This window comes from Equus caballus, chromosome 28 (assembly GCF_041296265.1).
Source record: "Equus caballus isolate H_3958 breed thoroughbred chromosome 28, TB-T2T, whole genome shotgun sequence".
Lineage (NCBI taxonomy): Eukaryota > Metazoa > Chordata > Mammalia > Perissodactyla > Equidae > Equus > Equus caballus.
This window is the reverse complement of record NC_091711.1, coordinates 21,140,224-21,163,367: the sequence shown is the minus strand read 5'-3', so window position 1 is coordinate 21,163,367 and position 23,144 is coordinate 21,140,224. Positions and strand designations below refer to the sequence as shown.

Genomic DNA, 23,144 nt, shown 5'->3' with positions numbered 1-23,144 from the left:
AAACTGTTTACTCTGCCTGAGCACGTTAACTGCCAACTTCTGATTACCTGTGGTAAGAAAGAATAGAAGATAAAAAATTGAAATCCACCGAAAGCCAAAATTGTTAAAAGAAACAAACTGTCTTTATACATAGTCCTCGCACAAAAACTATTGTTTCACTATCCTTAATTTCATTTCTTGTTTCCTTTACATGTTCACTGGCAAAGAAGCTACTAGAGAAGTATTCAAAATATAGATTTTTAAAAACAAAATCAAAGGCCTAAAAAATTCATATTGGATAAGTTACTCAGTAATTAATAGCCAAATATAAATTCTTAGGTATTGGAGTAAGTACATATGCTTTATGATCTTATGTTGCAAATATCCCTGAGCATTGATTTGGTACATAAGATGGTGGTAGGTGCCACAGGCCCTCCCCTCCAGATGGTTGTGAACTAGGAGATCAAATAAGTAAGCGATAACTATAAAGAAGACTTTATTGAGTGTTAAAAAAAAAAAAGCGTTAAGTTTCGAAAGCTACTTAGAATTCACGAAAATATTAGAATAGAGAGATGGGAAGCCTTTTAATGAGTGAGGAAAGATGCAGAGATGTGGATGTACAAGCTGGAGAACTGTAAACAAGTTTGTCGGCATATTATTTTAAGAAGATGTCAGAGTAGTGGGTGAGAAAGTGTGAAAGATTGGTTGGCTTCAGGGTAAGACTTTGGACTTAATCTAGTAGGCGACGTAGAGTCAGTTTTTGAGTAGTGAGAGGCTTATGATAAAATTACATTTTAGTGAGCCAGCCCTGATGGTGTAGTGGTTAAAGTTGGGCGCTCCCTGCTCCCACAGGCTGAGTTTGCTTCCTGGTCTGGGAACCACACCACCGTCTTTGAGTAGCCACTCCCTTTCAGTGGTGGCGCTTACATAGAAGAACTAGAATGACTTACAGCTAGGATGTACAACTATGCCCTGGGGCTTTGGGGAGGGGGAAAAAGAAAAAGAGGAAGATTGCCAACAGATGTTAGCTCAGGGCATATCTTTCAAAAAAAATCACATTTCAGGAAGACTAAAACTGATTTCAGGATGAACTGGAAAGACAGACAAGCTAGGAGGCTATTGCAGTAATCTAGGCACGCTGTGGTAGAAAGCCTGGGTTAGGTAGCGGTTGTGGGGTTGAATGTGGGAAATATGGCATTTGTTGCTGTGGAATCCTTTTGGTTATAAGCACATTTCTTTATAAGCAACTTATTTCTTAGGGAAATGTCCCTAATAATAACAATAATAATAATTTAAAATATTGAGCATTCATTGAACTGCTACAAATTCCAGGCAGTGTGCTAATAAGCACTTTACATTTATAGGCTTATTTGAGTCTCGTTTTTATAAAGTGTAGGTACTGTTTTCCTCGTTTTGTGGATGGGGAATTGAGATGTTATAATTTACCCGCTATTACGTGATAAATGAGTGGTAGAGTGAGGTTTGAACTCAGATATGACTTATTACAGAGCTAAAACCTTAAGCCCAAGAACTTAGGTTTTATTTAATGTCTTACTGAATTTAAAAGACAAACAAGTTTTCTGTTGTTGTAGGTACTCATGTAATGGAAGGCTCTGGAAGAATGGTAGTTACTGCTGTAGGTGTAAATTCTCAAACTGGAATTATCTTTACCTTACTTGGAGCTGGAGGCGAAGAGGAAGAGAAGAAAGATGAGAAGAAAAAGGAAAAGAAAAGTAAGAATCGCAGTTTACTATAAGAATTGGTATGTGGAAATACAGCAACTAAGATCAGAAGAACTGGTACAAAAAAGTACGCTTCTTCCATGAGATTCTGAAATGAAAAGTTGTACCAAAAGTTAATTACCCAGTATTGTACTTTGAAGTGGTAGAATTAACGAATGGGGCGTTTTCCTTTCAGACCTAACAGTCTATGAAGCAGCTTTAGTGAATACATTGAAGCCTTTACCATAGCCAGACAGATTCAGCATCTCCTCAGACACTTCCATTGGCTTTATTTTGTTTTTTTCTGTTAACTCTGTTAATTTTAATTTTTTGTTAATTAATTTTTCTGTTAATTCTGTTATTCTGTTAATTCTCTAGTTTTAGAATCTCCCTGTCATCTGACCAGCAAAATGAATTAAACTCTCACTTTCTATTTGTTCATTTTTTCTGCTGCTTGAGTAGTAGCCTTTTTTGTCAGCGATCTCACACTTTGGTCCCATTGAGCTTTTCATCTTTTTCAGATTTTCTGCTAGGATTCACATTTCCCAGTCTGTACTTATGCAGTTGGTTTTTGGACATAAGACCAAGGCTTCACTTTGACACTTCTTAGGTTTTTCTTGTTATCTTCAGCCCATCATTAACTACCAACATTTTTTTGTTTTGATTGCTGTCCGTCCAAGTGATCTGTCATCAACAAACTTTATAATCACAGCTTATCTGCAAGGATCTTATAAGAAGCTCTGTCCTATGTAAGGAAACAGCTCAGAATCACTTAGCTGGGGGCCATGTTCCTTTTTTTAAAAAGCCCTCCCCACCCTGCTTCTCAGTATCTGCTGTACCACCCTTTTCTCCCATTCAGGATCACTCTCTGGTGCTTTTTCCCTTTAGGCTGAAAGCAGTTAACTGTGGTTTAACCACTTAGATTTATTTAATTTTACTTAGGAAAGTAAGTGCATGTTTCTCTCACTCAGAAGTATTTTGAGATCTAAAATGAATGCCTCGCTAAAGTCTTGGTTTGCACTACAGAAGTGTTTTGAATATTTAGGTGTTTTATTCTTTGAGTTTTGGCTTTAGCTATGCAATCTGTATTTCAAACTGAAATGTGTTTGAAAAGTTCTGGCTGCAAGCGAGGGTAACAAGCCCCACATTCTAGGTTTCGCCTATCCCACCCCTCATAATAGCCCTCCATGTGCCACCTTGGCTTTCTTAACATGGAGTGGAAGGCAATTTGAAAACCCGGAGTAATGATACCATTTATTGAGTGCTTTGTGTGCATAATCTCATGAATCCTCACGGCCATATGACGTAGAGACTGTTATTCTTTCTCCTGATGTGTAAACTGAGGCTTATGGAGGTTGTATAACCTGCTCAGATCAAAGATCTACTAGGTGGCAGATCAGACCCTCTTATCTGGCTCAAGAGTCTGTGCTCTTTTAACTGTAACACTGTGTAGGTCCTGATTTATAGGAGACTGAAGTCAGCGGACCCTATTAAAACAGAAAGGGAAGTTTGGATCATGTCTTTATTCTTATTGACCCCACAGTGTCCTCTGCAATAAGCACCCTTCTTTCTAAGATTTTATACCCCTGTTTTTTATTAATCCAGTCAAGAGTATTCCCAGGAATTAACACATAACTGATTATCTACCATTTTTGATTCTTGGGGGTATTTTGGTTTCCTTTTTAGAACAGAACACCATTTTTCCATCTGTGGGTTTCCAGCTCTCCTCCCGTTCCCTTGACTGCTTTGGTGGTCACTCCAGAGAGTCCAGGGTGATCGGTCTCAGTTCCCTTCGTGGTCTGGCTCTCTCTCCAAACTTGAGCTCATTAAATGTAGCTGGGTATTCTCTTACTATCTCCTCCTATCTTGAGCGTCTCTTTCTTCTTGACCATGTTTGTTCCACATTTTCAAGTTTGAAGATAGCTCTCCTTGATAGAGAAGCTGGAAGAAAAATAGGCTGAATGGTTCTACTTCCACTTCCTCTTTGTCATTTTTAATATTATACTGCCTTCTCCAAACAATAGACCCATACCCTCCTGGATTACTTTATTGCTTCAGACGTTCTCATCTTTCTGTTTTCTCCACATCTAAGCTAACTTGGGAATTACCTTACGTAGTAGTCTCACTGGCTTATTTTGTATCTTCATATTCTAGTTTTACTTGCTTGCCTCTCCCATCTTTTACACATACCATTTTTGTTCTCACTTCTGTCAAAGCTCTCCTGTGTGCCTCTTGTCTTCCTATGACATTCGTCCCTCTCTTTCTACCCCTGCCCTTTTCTACTTTCTTAGGATTATATCTGTATTTAGTTTGAAAACCTCTTAGACCGTATTTGGGTTTATTACAGTGTAAAAAAGAGTAAAGTCTTATGGAGAAGTCAAACAAGTTTAGATGCCCCAGATTATTTTGGGGTATTCCCCTGTGGTTGAAACCTAGGGAGTGTTTGCCCCAGCAGGTCATGATAAGCCAAATGCTTTCTAATTTGTACACACACACAAACACAGATCATTGTGTAACAGTTCTGTTATAGAAATGTGAACTACGTTTACATAATTTAGCAGGGCTGTATTCATTTCTCTTGGAAAGCTTTAATTCCCATTTTGTTCCTACAGATAAGAAACAAGATGGAGCTATTGAGAATCGCAACAAAGGTAAATTCAGAAGGATAAAAGTACAGTTAGCTTGTTTTCGTTATATCCAGAAATGTATCTACTGTGTAGTATATTCATCCAAGAGTAGGACACATGTAGCAGAGAAAACAGTATGTTAACTTGGGTAACCTCTCTTCCAGTGCCTTACTCAAGCTGCCTTTACAGTGTTAAATAATAAGATTTTAGTTACGTCTTAGGGTAGTAAACTTAGAAAAATCCAGATGTAATTGACTTTAAACTTAAGTGTTTGGGATATTTTTACATCGGTTCCTATATAATTGCTAGAAAAAATGCATAAGAAAATGTATAACGTGTTTTTTGCATTTAAGAGTATAAACCTACGTACATTTCTCTATATGTATGGTTATACATAACGTTCTATGATGGTCATAACGTATATGGGAGGAATTTATGGTGTTTGGAATGAGTCTCATTATCTACCACAACACAGGGGAAGAGAAGTGATGGGGTATTTAGCTCTTAGTTTTAGGACCTTTTCTTCTTATGCCCCATCTCTGTTACCTAGCACAGCATTCTCAAATCTGGTTCAAAATGTCACAACCTGGTGTCACTGTTGTCTTATTTTCTCTTGGTGGACATAGACATGCACACACACAAAGCTGAGTGTTTAAATCTTTTCTAGTTTCTGTAAGAAACTGGTTTCTTTCAAAAATTGTTTGCACATGTTAATGGATGTGTACCCTTAAAATGTACTGACGTTATATTTGCTCTTAAATGTAGCAAAAGCCCAGGATGGTGCAGCCATGGAAATGCAGCCTTTGAAGAGTGAAGAAGGTGGAGACGGTGATGAAAAAGACAAAAAGAAAGCAAATTTGCCAAAAAAGGAAAAGTCTGTTTTACAAGGGAAACTTACAAAGTTGGCTGTTCAGATTGGCAAAGCAGGTATGATCTGTAAAAGAAAATAAGGGGTTTTGTTTTAAAATACACTAACTTTCTACCTAAAAATCATCTTTTGACGCACTTAAGGCTCAAAGTTGTTGCTTTGTGAGTGGAAAGGGAGTTAAAAGTATTTTCAATTTTATCCACAGTGAACCAGGCCTTGGGAGTTATTGTAAATCCTCATAACATGATTGCAGCTTGGGAGCTGTATCTCCATTTTACTAGAGGGAGGTGTCCTCTGTCAACTAGCTAATGAGTGGTCAGGTTAGGAGTCACGCGAAGTCTGCCCAGTCCATAAGCCCATGCTCTCATCTCCGCATTTCTGGAGAGGGGGCCAGCAGTGAGGTTGTTCAGTGCACATTACCCAGCTATATTTTCATGAAAAGGAATTTCGGTACACATCTTGCTGTCTTTCTGCCCACTATCTATGAAAAAAATTAGGTGTATGTTTTTCTAAAAGTTACCATTTACTCTAATTGAATGGATTTCAGCCTCCTGGCGAGCCTGAAGTTACTAAATTGCCTCTGTCCCTGGGAAACGCCTGTTAATGGAACCACTCTTTAGGGGGAAAAGAAAAAAGCAGAGCTCTTAGCTTAAAACAGTGCATGCCCTCCAGCAGTGTCATCTTTGTAAAAGAACATGTGTGGCTGAATCAGCGTGTATTATTAAAATCACTTAAATTGCATCATTCTGTTACTTCTTGGGAATGTGTTGGGAAAAGTCAAATTTTTGCTTCTGTCCTCAGAAAGCTTATTATCTAATAGCAACTATTTGCTTCCTGTAATATGTAGCCAGATGGTAATACCAGCTGATGTAGTGTTGGGGAAAAGGGTGGATTTCAGATGGTGATGGCATTTAGTAGACAGTGGGTTGGGTTATTAGACCCATATATGTGGACATGCCTTATTTTTGTTACTCATTGATAAGGGACTGAATATCCCATAAAATAGAGATGTCAAAGATTTGTGATACGTGATTAATTCTGGTTTTCTAAGTTAATAAAGCAGTAAGGATAGATGAAAAGAAATTAAGACAGAATTATTCAGATAATTTGGTTTTTTCTTAAAAAACGTAGGTTTGAATTGAATGTTTAATTCCAAGGCTCTCCATTTATCAGATTCTCATCAACTTCTCTTTCAGCATTAGGCAAGTTGCCAACAGGTAAAGCACCAGCTTATGCTAAGCTTTTGGTGTTTCCTTAGCACTGCTCATTATTTTGTCTCAGCTTCAGTCAAAAACCGAAGATAGAATTAAGTCGAGGAAAGAATCGTAAATGCTTTTCTCCCAGCTCTCCTGGGGACAGGGCTATACTTGGAGCAGAAATTAAATCTGACAATGTCACAAGATGAGTTAGGTGCAAAAAAGGAGGTAACTGTTTCTCAGAGAAATTAAAATAACTGTTACCAAACCAGTTATCATTCTTCCAGTGGCTAATATGTAACTAACGATGGGTAGTGTCTGGAATATTTAAATAATTGCATTTTTCTTTTTTTTATATACTGAAAGGTTTGTTGATGTCTGCCATCACAGTTATCATTCTAGTATTATATTTTGTAATTGATACATTCTGGGTTCAGAAGAGGCAGTGGCTCGCTGAGTGTACACCAATTTACATCCAATATTTTGTGAAGTTCTTCATCATTGGAGTTACGGTTTTAGTGGTAGCTGTACCAGAAGGGCTTCCGCTTGCAGTCACTATCTCCCTGGCTTATTCAGTCAAGGTAAGTAGAAAATAGTTAAGGTGTTATGCTAAGTTTAAAGGCTCAGCTGGTGTAGAAAATGCACATCTGGTTGCTCTTTTCTTTCTGGTCCTGAAAATAGGAGATTTCCATAAACTTACACTGTTTCCTTTAGAAATGCTGTCATCAATTTCCTCCTCTTCCCCCCCAGTTAAAGATCTCTGTACATCGAGACCCACACGTTTCTGGGAGAGCAGCCTTGACACAAAACTGAGCACGACTCTGCTAGGCAGAGTTCTGGCTTAATTTTTCATTTTATGATAGTTAATGTTGTCAAGTCATGTCCCCTGCTCTTTCCCATCTGTCAAATTAAAGTAAGGACGTGTGTCATTTACCTGTGGTACGAGAGCAAAGAGAGTTCACCGGAGTTTGACCTTCTGAGCCTCCTTGTTTCCACCCTTCTGCTCCCATCACTCCACAGCTGAGCCTTCACACGGTAGGCAGACTCATGTTTCTAAGAAATAATTCACATCATATTATTTCCTTGTGTAAAACCCTCCAGTGGCTTCTTAGTGCACTGAGAAGAAAATCCAAGCTCATTACCATAGCCCGCAGGGCCCTGCCCAGGCTGGCTCTTACTTATCTCTGGATGCTCCTCTCCTGCCTCTCCTCTCGTCCGGCCTCACCAGCCTTCCTGCTATTCCTCAAATATCCCAGCCATCTTCTCATCTCAGGGCCCACTTGTTCCTTCCTTTGAATCATTTGCTCGCCTATCTTATTCACATCTCTTCAAATGTTACCTTCTCTGACCACTCAATTTACAGTAGCTCAGTGCTTGTTGTTTTCCAGGTAAAATGCTTGAAAGTAAGCTTCGGTGGCTTTGCTAACTGCTGTTTACCTAAAGTAATAATCTGTTTGAAGATTATTAATTTATTTTTATCAATTTTATTATATGGAAAAGGTATGGATTTTTTTAAAAAAGGTTTAGCTTGGACAATTTTGATCTTTCTTTCAAAATGGCTTTGCAAATAAAATTATACTTAATGGAAGAATGCTGCTCTTGTCAATTGTCTAACGTTAATTAGCAGTTCTCCTAAAGTAGCGTTGCTGACAATGACCAATACAATTAGTCGTAGTTTCTACTCCATTATTATTATCTCCAGTTTTCCCAAGTATTTTACAATAGACCTGTCACGATAAGAGTATTTTTTGCTTTCTGAGTTTATTTTCTTTTCAGGCATTTCACATTTTCCGTTTCAAAAATCAAATGTTAATTGTGTCCAAGTGATGATGAAATACAGAATAATCATCCATTTGTCCTTTTTTTCATGTTTTAAAATATTTAGAAATAATTGAGTTCAACATAAGTTTTAGATGCATTGATCAGTCATTTTACCACTACTGTCATTAGTTCATTTTGAATAGTTATTAATGATACTAATTTTTCAGTTGATCAAAAAGATATAGGCGGGACTGATTTGCATTCCTTTAATGGAAAATGAATAAGAGCATTTTTTTTTATTAAGGTTATGAAAGTTAGCATCCTTGTGAAATTACAGTTGTACATCATTATTAGTCATGTTGTAGGTACACCACTTCACCCCTAGTGCCCTCCCCCCACCCCCCTTTCCCCTCGCAACCACCAATCAGTTCTCCTTGTCTATATGTTAACTACCACCTATGAGTGGAGTCATACAGAGTTCGTCTTTCTCTGTCTGGCTTATTTCACTCAACATAATACCCTCAAGGTCTATCCATGTTGTTGTGAATGGGACGACTTTGTCCTTTTTTATGGCTGAGTAGTATTCCATTGTAAATATATACCACATCTTCTTTATCCAATCATCAGTTGCTGGGCACTTAGGTTGGATCCATGACTTGGCTATTGTGAATAGTGCTGCGATGAACATAGGGGTGCATGGAACTTTTGGAATTGCTGATTTCAGGTTGTTAGGATAGATACCCAGTAGTGGGATGGCTGGGTCATAAGGTATTTCTATTCTTAACTTTTTGAGGAATCTCCATACTGTTTTCCATAGTGGCTGCACCAGTTTGCATTCCCACCAACAGTGTATGAGGGTTCCTTTTTCTCCACAGCCTCTCCAACATTTGTCACTCTTGGTTTTGGATATTTTTGCCAATGAATAAGAGCATTTTAACTACTGTTCTTTAAGCTTTTATTAAATGTTTATTTAACCCAAATTAGTCTTAATGGATCCTCTGTTAGTGTTTTGCAAAATTGAACACATTTTCTTTACTGCAGAACTTCATTCTTTTAATCTTTAATATTGATGCAAGTCACAAGTAATTTGGAAGGTATACATCTTTCTTCACCATATGTATTTCTTCAAGGAACTGGTGTTTTGTGTATCAGTAGTCAGAGAACACACTTTGTAAAGTAACTCTATGTAATTTTTAACCCATTCCACATATGTTTTGAGAATTATCAAGCATTTTAACTTAAATGCCTTTTGATTTTAGTGAAACTAAATGCCTTTTAGTTTTAGTGAAAACTCTTGGTTTTTTAGAAACTATCTTTTTTGTTTTTGTAAATCAGAGGAAGAGATGATCATAAGGAACAGAATACCAAGCATACCAGCATATGGAAAAGATAAAATGACCCATTCTGGGTTTGATGTGTTAATCTATCAGAGTCAAAAAAAAAAAAAAAAATCAGGCAACTACATACATGCCCACAAGCTCTATATTTTAACTGATGAAAGCTTCTTTTTCTTTGGTGATTGATACAAGAATCTTTTGTTTTCCACTTAGTAAGGAGACTTAATCCTTAAATGTGACATACTCTTGCATTGCTATAAGTACCTCTGTACTTAGAGTACAGATCGCCATTGTTCTTGTAATGCAAGGACACTTCGCAGAAGCTGTTGGAGGCATATTGTCAACATGATTTGCTTGTGGTTGCGAGTGTCTATATTCATTTACTAGATTATGTTATGCAGCAGTAAAGTGATTGAAACCACAGAAAGCTAGTACTCTCTTTAGCTTATTTGAATAGGTCAAATACACTAAAATTCTTCCAGTATTAAAATGGTGCTTAAACTATAAGTTTTAATTCTGATTTTAAAGCAGTTTATGCTCATTTTAATGTAATGAGATGATTGGTTTTATATGTAACTTAACTAGATTCTTTTTTTGTCACTGTAGAAAATGATGAAGGATAATAACTTAGTACGGCATCTGGATGCTTGTGAAACCATGGGAAATGCTACAGCTATTTGTTCAGATAAAACAGGAACATTGACAATGAACAGAATGACAGTTGTTCAAGCTTACATAAATGAAAAACATTATAAAAAGGTTCCTGAACCAGAAGCTATTCCACCAAATATTTTGTCCTATCTTGTAACAGGAATTTCTGTGAATTGTGCTTATACATCAAAAATATTGGTAAGGTTTCTTTAATAATTTATATGTGAAAATTAGGTTTTCAGTTTGTAATGATTAGACTGTAGGTAGCTCTTGAGACCTACCGTTACTATATATAAATTGAAGGCACTGGATTGTGTTAAGTTTTTGAAAGGCATACATCCATATAATGTATATAAGTTTTTTTTGCTGCAGTTTGCATTATGAGTAAGGTCTGTTGATCAACATATGCATTCTGTTTACTTTTATTTTTCTTCTCCTATATTTTGAATTTTCTTTGTTTAGAAACTCTCAAGCTTTATAACCAGTACAAGTTCATAACTTTAAATTCTTACTAAGCTCATTTTGTGAAAGACCAGGCTATCTTACTGTAGAAAGTCAACTCTCAATTTTCTGCAGAAAATTTTGAAGCCAGATTTCAACTTAATATGTTTTTTGTATGCTTGCTATATACTCTGTTTGGTTTCTCAGTAGATCCTACCTATAAGGTGATGTTTAGACCTTTTGAAACTAACTCTGTAAAGGAATTCTAGACTTATGCTACCTTAGAATAAAATATTTTGAACTTTGCAAGTTTTACAAGTCTCATTTATAGCATAAAGCATGAAATTATTTGACTTGATATGTGTTCTAGTGATTTATGGATGAAGACCGTGAACAAAATTAATATTGCAAGTTGTTTAGTGAAAATATGCATGAATTGGATGATTGGAGTGGAAGGTTATGAGATCTTGGTTCTAGATCTAGCTTTGCCTTTTACTAGCTGAAAGTCTGAGCTTTACCTTCTTTAGTTCTTAGGTAAAGATGATCACATCTGCCCTTGATACTGTTATAATGACTGTATAAGGTGGTATTTGTGAAGACACTGTGAGAGAAATAAAGTTTTTATATATTTTTAAGGGAACAGTGCTTTATTTTAATGTATATACTTTTATTTTAAGACATAAAGATTTGTAAAGTAGAGTTAATTTTGAATTATTTAATGTAAACCCGTAGTGAAAATAGGAAGAGACAAGGAAAGGAATTAAAGTTTATTACATCCCACTACATGTCAGGAACCAACTTTAAACATTACATGTCTTATCCCCTTTAATTCTTGGGTCATAAGTGCTCCTGTTTTCCAGATGCTGAAGCCAAGGACCACAGCAGTTGGGTAACTTGCCAAAAGTTCACATAGCTAGTAACTGGCAGGGCTGAGATTGGAATCCATGTCTGTGTTACCCCAGAACTCCTTTCTACCTTACCTTTCTGTGTCCCTCTTTGAAATGCCGATATTAGTAGAAGTTTCCTATATAATTTTGTTTTAGAATGTTGCGTTCTGTTTTACATTATAAATTAAATTGTCATGAAGAAACAAGATGATACTAGCTTCTAAACCTTTTTCTCTTATAGCCACCAGAGAAAGAGGGTGGATTACCTCGTCATGTTGGTAATAAAACTGAATGTGCCTTGTTGGGACTTCTTTTGGATTTAAAACGGGATTATCAGGATGTTAGAAATGAAATACCAGAAGAAGCACTGTACAAAGTCTACACCTTCAATTCTGTTAGGAAGTCCATGAGTACTGTCCTGAAAAATTCAGATGGAAGTTTTCGAATATTCAGCAAGGGTGCATCTGAGATAATTCTGAAAAAGTAAGAGTAAAATGCTTAGATGAATAAATTGCTAACTGTAGTTGCTTTCTGGAATGCCTACTATGCTGTTATTGTTGCTGTGTTCTTCTTTGTGAACCTCAGGCATTTGATAGGACCTCAGTTTTTTTGGTGTATTTTAATGGTGTCCAGATATCTGCCTGTGATGTTCTACCATTTTCATGCTCCAGCTGCTTTTTGTTTCTTAGTATTTTACTGTAGGGAAAATAAGTTCATTACATTCAGTCTGGTAGATTTAATAAAATTTGTTCTTAGACATGTTGATTCCGTTATTATGTAGGATTATGAAAAATACAAGCATCCCAGGAAGAAAAACGCAAGTTTATATCTTCAGTGCTGCATTGTAGTTAGTGGACTCGAAAATGTGATGAATGAATTATAGATTAGTTTTTAGAATAGCAAAGCACTAAAATTAGATCTTGAGAGTTCTCCTTTTATGTCAGAGTGAGGTTTTATGATATTTATGCTGCTGCACTGTCAAATTTAAATATCTCCTGTCATTTTGAATGATAATCTTCTTTTGTACTGTCCTTATACAGACCAGTAACTTCAATTTTGACATTACATGTTTATGTATAATTTCCCTAATGCTTATGTGTTGTTACAGGTGTTGAAATTATTTTGGTTTCTTTAATTTCAGTAGAGAAGTAGAGAACCTTAAAACACATTTAAGAGCAATTTTAGAAAATTAGAACTCATTTGAAATTGTGACATTTAAAATATTTCTACTTTTAATTTGCTTGTATGTGGATTATGATCCAGTGTTATCTTAATGAACACTTGACAGATTGTCTAACAGGTTTAAGAGATAAGTCTATAAATAAATGAAAATGTAGCATATGACAGACGTGTACAAAGGTTTAGAGTGAGAGATTGTACTGTGAAGGATTTGGCGTTTAAGGTAGGTTTTGTTATGAAGTAAGAACATCAAGGTGTGAAGGAAGCTCTGTCAGGGGAAAGGAGGTGGGGACAGGCAGGCCAGCTGCGGAGAACAGCTAGTCGTAGACTTCAGCTGAGTAGTGATGGCTTTTGTGACGTGTAGGCCATATAGAGCCTTCTTCCCTTCTCAGGATACTTGATTATCTGATTTTAGTGTGAAAGGTTAGAAATCTTGCATCCGTGGCTTGTTGGGTAGCAGATAGATGGTACATGGGGGATTTTTGAATCAAAACTAGTCAGGCTTCGACTTCTTTTGCAACTAACTAGCTTTGGGATGTTAGGCAAATTCTTCCTTTAGCTTCCATTTTCCTCCACTGAAAAAGGGGGTGATGACCACCAACTCTGTGGCAGTGAAAGAAAATAATGCATGTAAAGCATCTAGTGTGGAATCTGATAGATAGTGCACAGTAACTATCTCCACAGTGATATTTACTTTTTGTTGTGGAGGCTCTTTTTAAATGTTAGGCTGAGCAGTTAAAACAGTGAAGTAAGCCAGATAATGCAACTGAAGCATTTTTTTCATCAGGTAGAGGAATGATCAGAGTTGCAATTGAACATAAGTCTTGCATCAAGGAATAAGGTGGATTGGGAGGAAAAAAGGATGGACTGGAAACAGTTATCAATTAAAAGGCTATTACAATAGGTCTAGCTCGAAGTCAGAGCCAGAAGAAGGCAGTGTCAGGGGACTGGAAAGGAGAGGAAACATTTAGAACACTGTTGAGAGCACAAATCTATGGAACTTAGGAGCTACTACTAGCTAGACGATGAGGAAAAAGTAAGTCATTCAAGTGAGATTTTAGACGTACGTTGACATTGTTGGGAGTGATATGGATGTCCGTTAGATTGGCAGTGAGGAGGCAGTTTTTCGTCTTACGTGCAGTGAGTTTAAGGTCCTGGTGCAACATCCGAGTGGAACTCTTCAGCAGTAATGGAAAGCTGCTGAAAACTGTCAGAACAGAGAAGACGTGGATTTGAGAATCACCTGCCTAGAAGCAGGAGGAGGTGGCATCACCAAGGGAGAAGAGCAGAGAGACAAGTGTGGAGAAAATAAACTTTAAATAGGGAAGTACACAGTGTAACTTGATTCACTACATAGTGAAAAGGTTGTAGTTAGTTTCACTGAAAATAAAACTATTTTGGCATTATCTCTCTCATTCTAATAGAATACTTATTTTAACAATAAGTTACTTTTTTTCTTTCATAGTTAAAACAATATAGGTGATGAAACAGCATCTCAGGTAAGGAGTTGATTGGGTTTGGCTTTTTAATTTGAAAGAAGAAAATATGTGTGAATTTTGTGTTAATTAAAATTAATGTCTCATTCTTTACCAAAATGGACAGGTGTATAGTTTACGCTCCTCTGCCCTAGGGGTTCTTTGTGAAAATGTAAATTACTCTGCATTTCCAGAAGATTAGGTTTAGAGAATGTCTAGAGTAACTGCTAAAGTGGAGAATTATGAACTGAGAACTATCTGTTTTTAAATGAGTGAAAAGTGAATATGATTTGAGTGTATAAAAATGCAGTATATTTAATTCTCTAAATTCCAGATATCAGATCCCATGATTTCTAGCCCTTCCAGTTCACTTAAATGGCATTAACCATTATTTTTGTTAATTATTGATATTTGGATTCAACATTTCCTTTTAGGTGTTTCAAAATCTTGAGTGCTAATGGTGAGGCAAAAGTATTCAGACCAAGGGACCGTGATGATATTGTAAAAACTGTGATTGAACCGATGGCATCAGAAGGCTTGAGAACCATATGTCTTGCATTCAGAGATTTCCCAGCAGGAGAACCAGAACCAGAGTGGGATAATGAAAATGATATTGTCACCGGCCTTACATGCATTGCTGTTGTGGGGATTGAAGATCCTGTGAGACCTGAGGTGGTGAAACGTTCTGTGTTCTGCATGTGCAGAATCTCCTAACTATAGAGGGTCTAGGCACTAGCTGTAACCAGTTTTCTAGTAAAATTCTCAGTGTTTCTAATTTTATTATTTTCTGTGTGAACCCAAGATAAGTATTACAAGGGCTGTTATTTCACTTATCTCTATGGTTTTTGATTAGACAGCTTCTCTTTGGGATCCCATGTGTTTATAGTACCATAACCTAGCACAGTGCCGTGAGCTGGGTAGGTTTTTCAGTTGGTATTTATATTACATTAAATAATGAATGCCATTAAGTTATTTGTTTTCATGGTCTCAGGACCAGCACTGTCCAATAGAACTTTCTGTGATGACAGAAATGTTCTTTATGTTCAGTACAGTAGCCAGTAGCTACATATGACTACTGAGTTCTTGACGGGTGGCTAGTGCAACAGAAAAACTGAATTTTTAATTTAATTTAACTTAAATTTAAATATCTTGCTACTATGTTAGACAGCCTATAGTTGTAGAGGTTTTTGGTTGTTTTCTAGTTTAGTTGAGCAGCTCCTGTGTGCCAGGCACTATACTAGGGTACTAGAGACATAAAGGGTTTTGAGATCTGGTTCCTGGCCTGAAAGAAGTCACTGTCCTGGGTGGGGATGGACAAACACGTGGTAGTTATAACCCAGGATGTTAGTACATTGTCAGATACATACAGAGCATGTTTTATGTGCACAGAACATGAGCCCCCAACCTAGTGTAAAGTACAGAATCTTTTTATTGAATCCTTACTGTGTGCCAGATTCTATGCCAAGTGCTTTACGTGTATTATTCATTTAGCATTCATCTCTATGAGTGATGAGTATTAATACTCTCATTTGACAGACGAAAAAAAAATTGAGTTGTATGGAGGTTAGCTCTAGACCGTAGAGCACGTGTGTTCAAATCCTGGCTCTGTCTAAAACACACGTGCTTAAAAGCCCACTATGCTACATTAACCACTGGAGGGGTAAGTAAGACTTCCTGAAGGTTAATTACCTGATGGAGTCTTAAAGGCTGAGGAGGAATTAGCTAGAGCAAGAGAGAGAGCGGTAAGCACATTCTGAGCAAAGACGCGACATAAACAAAAGGACAAAGACAAAAACAGCTTCTGTTTGGTGACTATTGACTAATTGATTCAACACCCAATGTGTGGTACCAGGCACTCTTCTAGGGACTGCAAATACTACAGAACAAAATGTCGAGGAATTTATATTCTAGAGAAGTAAGATACCCAAACAGAAAAAAATGATAGGTACACAGGCAGTATGCCAAGTGAGAACACATTCTGTGAGGACTAAGACTTGGTCCCTGCCCTGATGGGCCTTATGCTCCGGATGGCATGTGGGGGATGTAACATCAGGTAAGACAAGTACGGGTGTGATAAGAGCTATAAGGATATGCACAGGGTGATGAAATAAGGTAACTGAGAGAGACCACATTAAGAATCTCTGAGGATATGACATTTGAGCCGAGGTCTGATGGCTGAAAGTGAGCCATAGCTGCAAGAAGAGTGTTCCAGGCAAATGAAACAAAAAATGCAGAGCCTGAACTTGAGAAAGTTTTTAGCTATTTCACAGATGGAAAGGAGGCCGCTGTGCTCATAAGTGTGGGCAAGAAGGGACAGATGAGATTATCTTTGGCCTTGCTAGCAATAAGGGCTCTGAATTTTGTTCTGAAATTCAGTGGGAAGTGATAAAAAAAAATGCAGGCTAGGAAGTGACATGATTCATGTTGTTACAATACTAGTATTGGGGGTAGGGTATAAGAAATCAGAGAGAAAGAAGAGTAAAAGCAGAGAAGCCAGTAAGATGATGGCAGTGTGATCCCCAGGCAAGAGATGATCATGGGCTGGAACTCCAGCTGTGGCAGGGAGGATGGAAAGAAGGGGATGATTTCAAAATAAATGAAGATACCGATAAGAATGAGTACGCTGGGTTAATACATTGTTTTTGACATTGTTGAGGTGTCTGAAACATCCAGGTATATTCAAGTAGGCGTTTGGACCTGGGAGCCTGAGAGTGGTGTAGGCTGGAGAATTCACCTACGAGGCTAAAGGAGATCTCCCCAGGAAAGCATATAGAGAAGAGGGCTGAGGATGGAAACATTTCCACAATTAGACGTCTTATAGAGGAGGGGGAGTCAGTCTCTACCTTGCCTAACTGGGTGGGTAGTAGATGGTATTACCAATGTAATAAGAGAATCAGGAGAAGCAGCCTATTTAGAGATCAAGATAAATTCACTGTTGGATTGTGGCATTTCGAATGCCTGTAAAACATCCAGGTGGATAATATTTGCCAAGCTTTGGTCAAAGGAAACCATTCAAAGTTTTATACATTGACTTATGGCTTAAATCTTTTCTAAATATAATATTAAATCAGCATGTCTGCCACTTTTGTCCTTTGGAAAACGTATTGCTATGGTTGTGCTCTTGGCATTGAGGTTGACGGGGAGTTTTATCTTTTTTTAAACATGTAAGTGGCACTTTATTTTTTCAGTGTCACAAAGTGAGATGGGTACTTTTATACTAAAGTGAGACAGTGTGATATGAAACAGCTTTCTCTGAGTGGGTGTTCTGAACTATGTAGTTCTGGTGTATAAAACCTTGATTAACTAGCTGGAGTAAGTCCAGCTTGTTGCATATGCATAGGTGCTTTAACAAGATATTTGGCTTCTCTCCTGTTTCTTATCTGTAAAAGTAGAGGTAGTTTGTGAATTTTAAGTGGGAGTATTTGGTGGTTAGTCGGCAATTAATAAATGTTAGTTTGGCTTTCTTTTATTTGTTATATAATTTTCACCTGAGACCAGTTTCTCCCTCTTTTCCGTTCTCCTATTCCAGATGATCTCGAGATACCACCCAATCATTGAGTGCTTAGATGGGCAAATTTGGGGTACATTTTATCTCAAATGAGATACCAGAATGTATATTACGTTTATATAGCCAACTAGTGTTTTCAAAATCAAATACTGATTTTTGTTGTTAAATAATAATCTGAGCAGGTTCTGTCCTTGCGCTCGCCTCTGTGTCCCTAGCACCTAGCATAGTGCCTGGCATTCAGTACGTGTTCATTTGAGGGAAGGCATATGATGTTCCCCTTCAATGATTTGAAAGACTAAGAGTTGACAAGGTGAAAGGAAGTACTTCTACAATGTAAATCTTAAAACAGATAGATACATTCAGTAGTCCAGCAAACACTAATCTCCGGTTATAGGCCAGGCACTTATTTGTTAAATGACTGAAAGGCATTGTACTAAGCATTGGTGATGCAAAGATGAGGGTTCTACCTGTAGGAAGCTCACTGACCTGCTGAAAACTCAGGTAAACAGATAACTGCAATATGATGTCATGAGCTGTGGTAGAAGTGTGTATAATATGAAGCCATAAGTCTGACTAGGGGAAGCCATGACCACTCCCAGAGACGTTACATTGAAATTCTGTTTACCGTAAAAGTCACAAACAGGCAGTCTGCAGGCCAGATTTATCTTTGGACCGTGTGTGTGTGTGTGTGTCTCTATTTAAAACATGAAGTATTGAGAGAGTGCATACAAATCCAGATTTCTACTCTCTCTTGAAATGGTAGGTTCTGTCAACACTGGGTGCGCGTTCCACCACGGTAAAAACAGGCTAGAGCGAAATAGCTCTTTCCTTAGGCATTCATGTCGCATTGTCACTTTCAGTTCGTTTTCCTCATCCGTGTTCCCTGCGTGGCCCTGCAGGCTTTTGCATTTGCAGCCTCTGCTGTAGTAAGATCAGTATGGATTTTCTGGTTAGAGAAGAGTAGGAAAGGATTTTCTAGGCAAAGGGAACTGCGGAAGCAGAGGCACAGAAATAATATATAGATATTCATCTGTCAAGTTGTGTATAGTACAGAAAAATTTTAGATAAATCTGGAAAACTATTGTGAGGCTCAAATGTGATACTCTGTTATGTGAGAACTTTCTGGTTTATAGTTTAACAATTGAGGAATCATACATTGTTAAGAAAGTGTATTAGAAAAATAACTCTAGATGCTGGCCTGCGCTGAGTGGTTAAGGTTCTGCATGCTCCACTTTGGCAGCCCGGGTTCATGGGTTTGGATCCTGGAGGTGGACCTACACCACTTGTCAGCCATGCTGTGGAAGCATCCCATATACAAAGTAGAGGCAGATTGCCGCAGATGTTAGCTCAGGGCTAATCTTCCTCAAGCAAAAAAGAGGAGAATTGGCAGCGGATGTTAGCTAAGGGCAAATCTTCCTCACCAAAAAAAAAAAAAAAGAAAAGAAAAAGAATTCTATCGCCAGATATATCAGGTGTTTTAAAAGACAGACAAACACATAGATAGGGATACCCATTAAAAAGCTCTTACACTAGCTCAGGCAACAAGCAGTAGGGGCACGGTGCAGGGACGCTTTGAGATAGAACCCCCAGGACTCATTGGCCCTTAAGGATGTGTCGGGTAAGGGAGATGGAAGAGGTCAGATGACCTTTAGGTTCTCTTAGATAGGTAGGTTTAGAAAACGTGGTCTCCAGATTCTGGTGTCCACCTTTCTGGTGGAACTAGGAATCCGGCTCTCACAGTGAGCTGGGACAGTGAGGTAGATGTGAAAGTTATTAGCACACAGATGGTAGTTGAAGGTACAAGAGTAGGTGAGGTAACCCTTAAAAAAGTGAGCCGACCCTAATCCTAAAGAACACCAACATTTCACTCTGGTGTGGTCTGAGCGATAAAACCAGAAAGGTAGAAAGCCAACCAGAAAAGAATTGCCTAGTGGTTGCTACGGGGGAAAGGTGCTTTAAAAAGCCTTTGATAAATAAATAATGCAAACAAATTAAGTAGGATGACAACTGAAAATGAAGCCTGAACTAGGACTGTGGCTGTGGAAGAGGAGAGAAGAGATTATTGGGAGTAATTCAAGAAATAGTGACTATCTTGAGATGAAATTAAAATTATCATTATTTCTGGGCCTATGGAGTAATGCTATTTGTTCAGTGGGATTTTTCTCTTCTGGAAATGCTACTTTTCCTCGATAAGATGAATGTTTTTCCATGTAAACCAGGTACCAGATGCAATAAAGAAATGTCAGAGGGCTGGAATTACTGTGCGGATGGTCACTGGTGATAATATTAATACTGCCCGGGCTATTGCTACCAAGTGTGGCATTTTACATCCTGGGGAAGATTTCCTGTGCCTAGAAGGTAAAGATTTCAATAGAAGAATACGAAATGAAAAAGGAGAGGTAAGGTTTTTTTTATTTTTTAAGTTGCTATGTTTTTAATATATTAGGAATTACATTCAACAAATACATATTGAATGTGCACTGTGTGTTAGGCATCGCACATGAATAAATGCAGCCCGCACCTCAAGAAGCAAAATACTAACATTTTAGGAAATAAAAGGAATAAGGGATAAAGAAATTTGCCCTAAAGGGAGTGAACACTTCTCTTTTTCAGTCTAGGCCAGTTTCAGAATTACAACGTGTCAGGGAGTAATGGGAGATGAGTGTGGAAAGGTTCGTGTGGAGTGTATTTTAGGGGACCCCAAACTCTGAGCTTTTTGTGCTAAAGTAAGGAGTTTCCATTTTCATAGCAGGGAGATTTTTAAAATTTGATCTTATAATAGTATGTATAGCAGTGGTTCTAAAACTAGTGTATGCATCAGAGTGACTACCTGGAGAGCTTTTGAAAGCCTTGATTGCTAGCTCCCGGCCACCCCCCACACCCACCCCAGTGTTTGGATAAGATAAGCTTAGGGCCTTGCTCAAGAATTTGCTCCTGTCACAAGTTCTCGGGAATTGGTGATGCTGCAGGTCTGTTAGCCACACTTTGAGCATCACTGATATATACGCTAGATAACTAATTTTGAATTGTGAAACCAGGTATCAGCACATTTTAACTTTGACAAAAATTTATAGATTGAGCAAGAGCGGATAGACAAGATTTGGCCAAAGCTTCGAGTACTTGCGAGATCATCTCCTACTGATAAACATACACTGGTTAAAGGTAAGCAGATTTTACAATTATTTCACAGTTTCTTAATACAGAAATAATAATAGATTGCTTCCTAAAATGGTAATTCTGCTTCCTAAAATAGTAATCGGTACTGAATATCAGATTCTATCATGGATATCATCTTTTCCAATAAAATCTAAATACATTTCCTCTTGATACCTTAGGTGAATTGTGTTATCTTCAGGAAGTAAAACAGGATATTGCTCCTCGTGTACCTTAGTTTCTGGAGTTGGTCTTTGCCCAACATCTCAGCAGTTTCCATTTCTCTCTGTTTGTTGAATTATTTATTTTTACTCTTGAGTCTCTAAAACTGGCTAGTCAGGATATTCTGCAGAATCACTGTATTAATTCAAGGAACTATTTCTACTGCACAAATATTTACTTTTATTTCAGGTATAATTGACAGCACTGTCTCAGAACAACGTCAGGTTGTAGCTGTAACTGGTGATGGTACAAATGATGGCCCAGCACTAAAGAAAGCGGATGTTGGGTTTGCAATGGTAGGAACTTACCTATTCTAGTATTCGGATGTAATTTACTGGTTTGGTTTTTTTGTCTGTTTGCTTTGTTTATTATTAAATTGCTATTGATTTTAAACACTGTACCTCAAGATTAGTTTGAGGGATAATATATAAGCCTAAATTGGTTTATAAATCTAATTAGTTTATACACTACCTTTATTTGATGCAATGAAATCTGGCTGGAAGATGACTTCTTTTGAACAATTATAAGATCATACATGTATCTTGTACTCTGTAAAATGTATAAATGTCTTTTATCTCATCTGAGCCTTACAACAATCCTCATAAGTAGGAGACAGGCTTAGAACACTTCTGTATTTAAATTATAATATAATTGAGAATCTTGCAAACTGAAAATGTCTCTTAAGAGTAACTGAATGTCATCATTTCATATATAATGGATGTAATCTTTTTCTTTCTTTCTTTCTTTTGTTTTGGTGAGGAAGATTGGCCCTAAGCTAATATCTGTTGGCAGTCTTCCTCTTTTTGCTTGAGGAAGATTGTCACTGAGCTAACATCTGTGCCAATCTTCCTCTATTTTTTGTATGGGGGATGATGCCACAGAATGGCTTGATGAGCAGTGTGTAGGTCCGTGCTGGGATCCAAGCCCACGAACCCTGGGCTGCCAAAGCAGAGCATGCAAACATAACCACTATGCGACTGGGTTGGCCCTGGATGTAATCTTTTTTGGTTGAAAAAAATCTACTTTATTCCCTCCAAGTCCTCAATTTAGATATGATTATTTGAAGTGCCAGAAAATTTCAGGATTTCATTATTATTTTCTCATACTGTAGCCATAGTACTGATGAAATGCTGTAAAAAGGATATCATGAAATACATATGCTACATAAGTGTTTAAGATTGACATTAGGTTGTTATATCTTTGAATCACTTTCTTTCAGTTTTTCAGCGTTGGAATGAATCTTTGTACCTTCAGTGCCATAGAAAATTTAAGTAGTTTATTTAATTTTGATTTTATGGCATTTTTGGAAAATACGGGTCCTTAATCACAATTCCCAAATCCAGAAATCTGAAAACTGAAATTTCCTTCCTAAATTTGCAGCAGACTCATTTGATTGCAGAAGTTACTCTGAACTGATGTGAGGATGGTATTCGTCCTACTTAATATGGCCATTCATAGCCATTGTGGAGATATTAATGTGTTTTGGGGGGGTACTAACACCATCTGGGTGAATCTGTGATAGAAGTATGTGCCTCATTATCTTTCTAAAATATGAGAGACTTTAAATTTGGAAACACAATCTGGCCTCAAAGGTTTCAGATAAGAGAGTATTTATGTGTACCAATGTTCATTTGCATAATTTGTCTCTCTGGTATTTTGCTGCTAAAATAGGGGTTTAGCAGAACCACCGCCATGGTGGCCGCCTTTCAACAGGAGTGAGGGAGGTGGAAAAAGGACGTTACATGGATAAACTGCTCCCAAGCGATCACTGTCAACCCAAAGACCCCCAACCCGAGTTATCCCAAACTTAGTACAGTTGGCAGCACCTTGGTCTGGCCTTCTGAAGACCTGTGAAGAGGGGCTGGGGGGTAAGGACTATGTCAGCAGGTCCCGTGGCTGTAGGCACACAGGAGCATTCGGCTCAGGAATGTAGCGTCACTCACTGCTGCTTTTGAGCGTTTAGCAGGATTCTTACTGCTACTTTCATCTGGACAGCTGACCTGGAAGGCATTTACGTACAGGTGCATTTTAAAGTAAAAAAAGAAATTCTTCCCCAAACTTAGGTGTTTAGGGTAGACTAAGGGCTTTAAATAAATACAGCTAAGTAGAGTAGTGCAGACAAAAACACACACAGTGGCT

General features: G+C 37.7%; 1 protein-coding gene across 4 annotated transcripts in view; it reads left to right on the top strand.

Moving 5' to 3' along the window:
- The window catches only part of ATP2B1 (ATPase plasma membrane Ca2+ transporting 1), a 66,745-nt gene that overhangs the window by 20,252 nt on the left and 23,349 nt on the right, over window positions 1–23,144 (top strand). For all 4 annotated transcript variants that reach the window (XM_023631607.2, XM_023631606.2, XM_070253951.1 and 1 more), the window contains exons 5-14: window positions 1,572–1,712; window positions 4,313–4,351; window positions 5,093–5,254; window positions 6,758–6,972; window positions 10,096–10,338; window positions 11,710–11,951; window positions 14,557–14,794; window positions 19,850–20,029; window positions 20,705–20,792; window positions 21,195–21,301. In XM_023631607.2, the coding sequence (XP_023487375.1) occupies window positions 1,572–1,712; window positions 4,313–4,351; window positions 5,093–5,254; window positions 6,758–6,972; window positions 10,096–10,338; window positions 11,710–11,951; window positions 14,557–14,794; window positions 19,850–20,029; window positions 20,705–20,792; window positions 21,195–21,301 (1,655 nt within the window). The remainder of the gene's footprint in view (window positions 1–1,571; window positions 1,713–4,312; window positions 4,352–5,092; window positions 5,255–6,757; window positions 6,973–10,095; window positions 10,339–11,709; window positions 11,952–14,556; window positions 14,795–19,849; window positions 20,030–20,704; window positions 20,793–21,194; window positions 21,302–23,144) is intronic.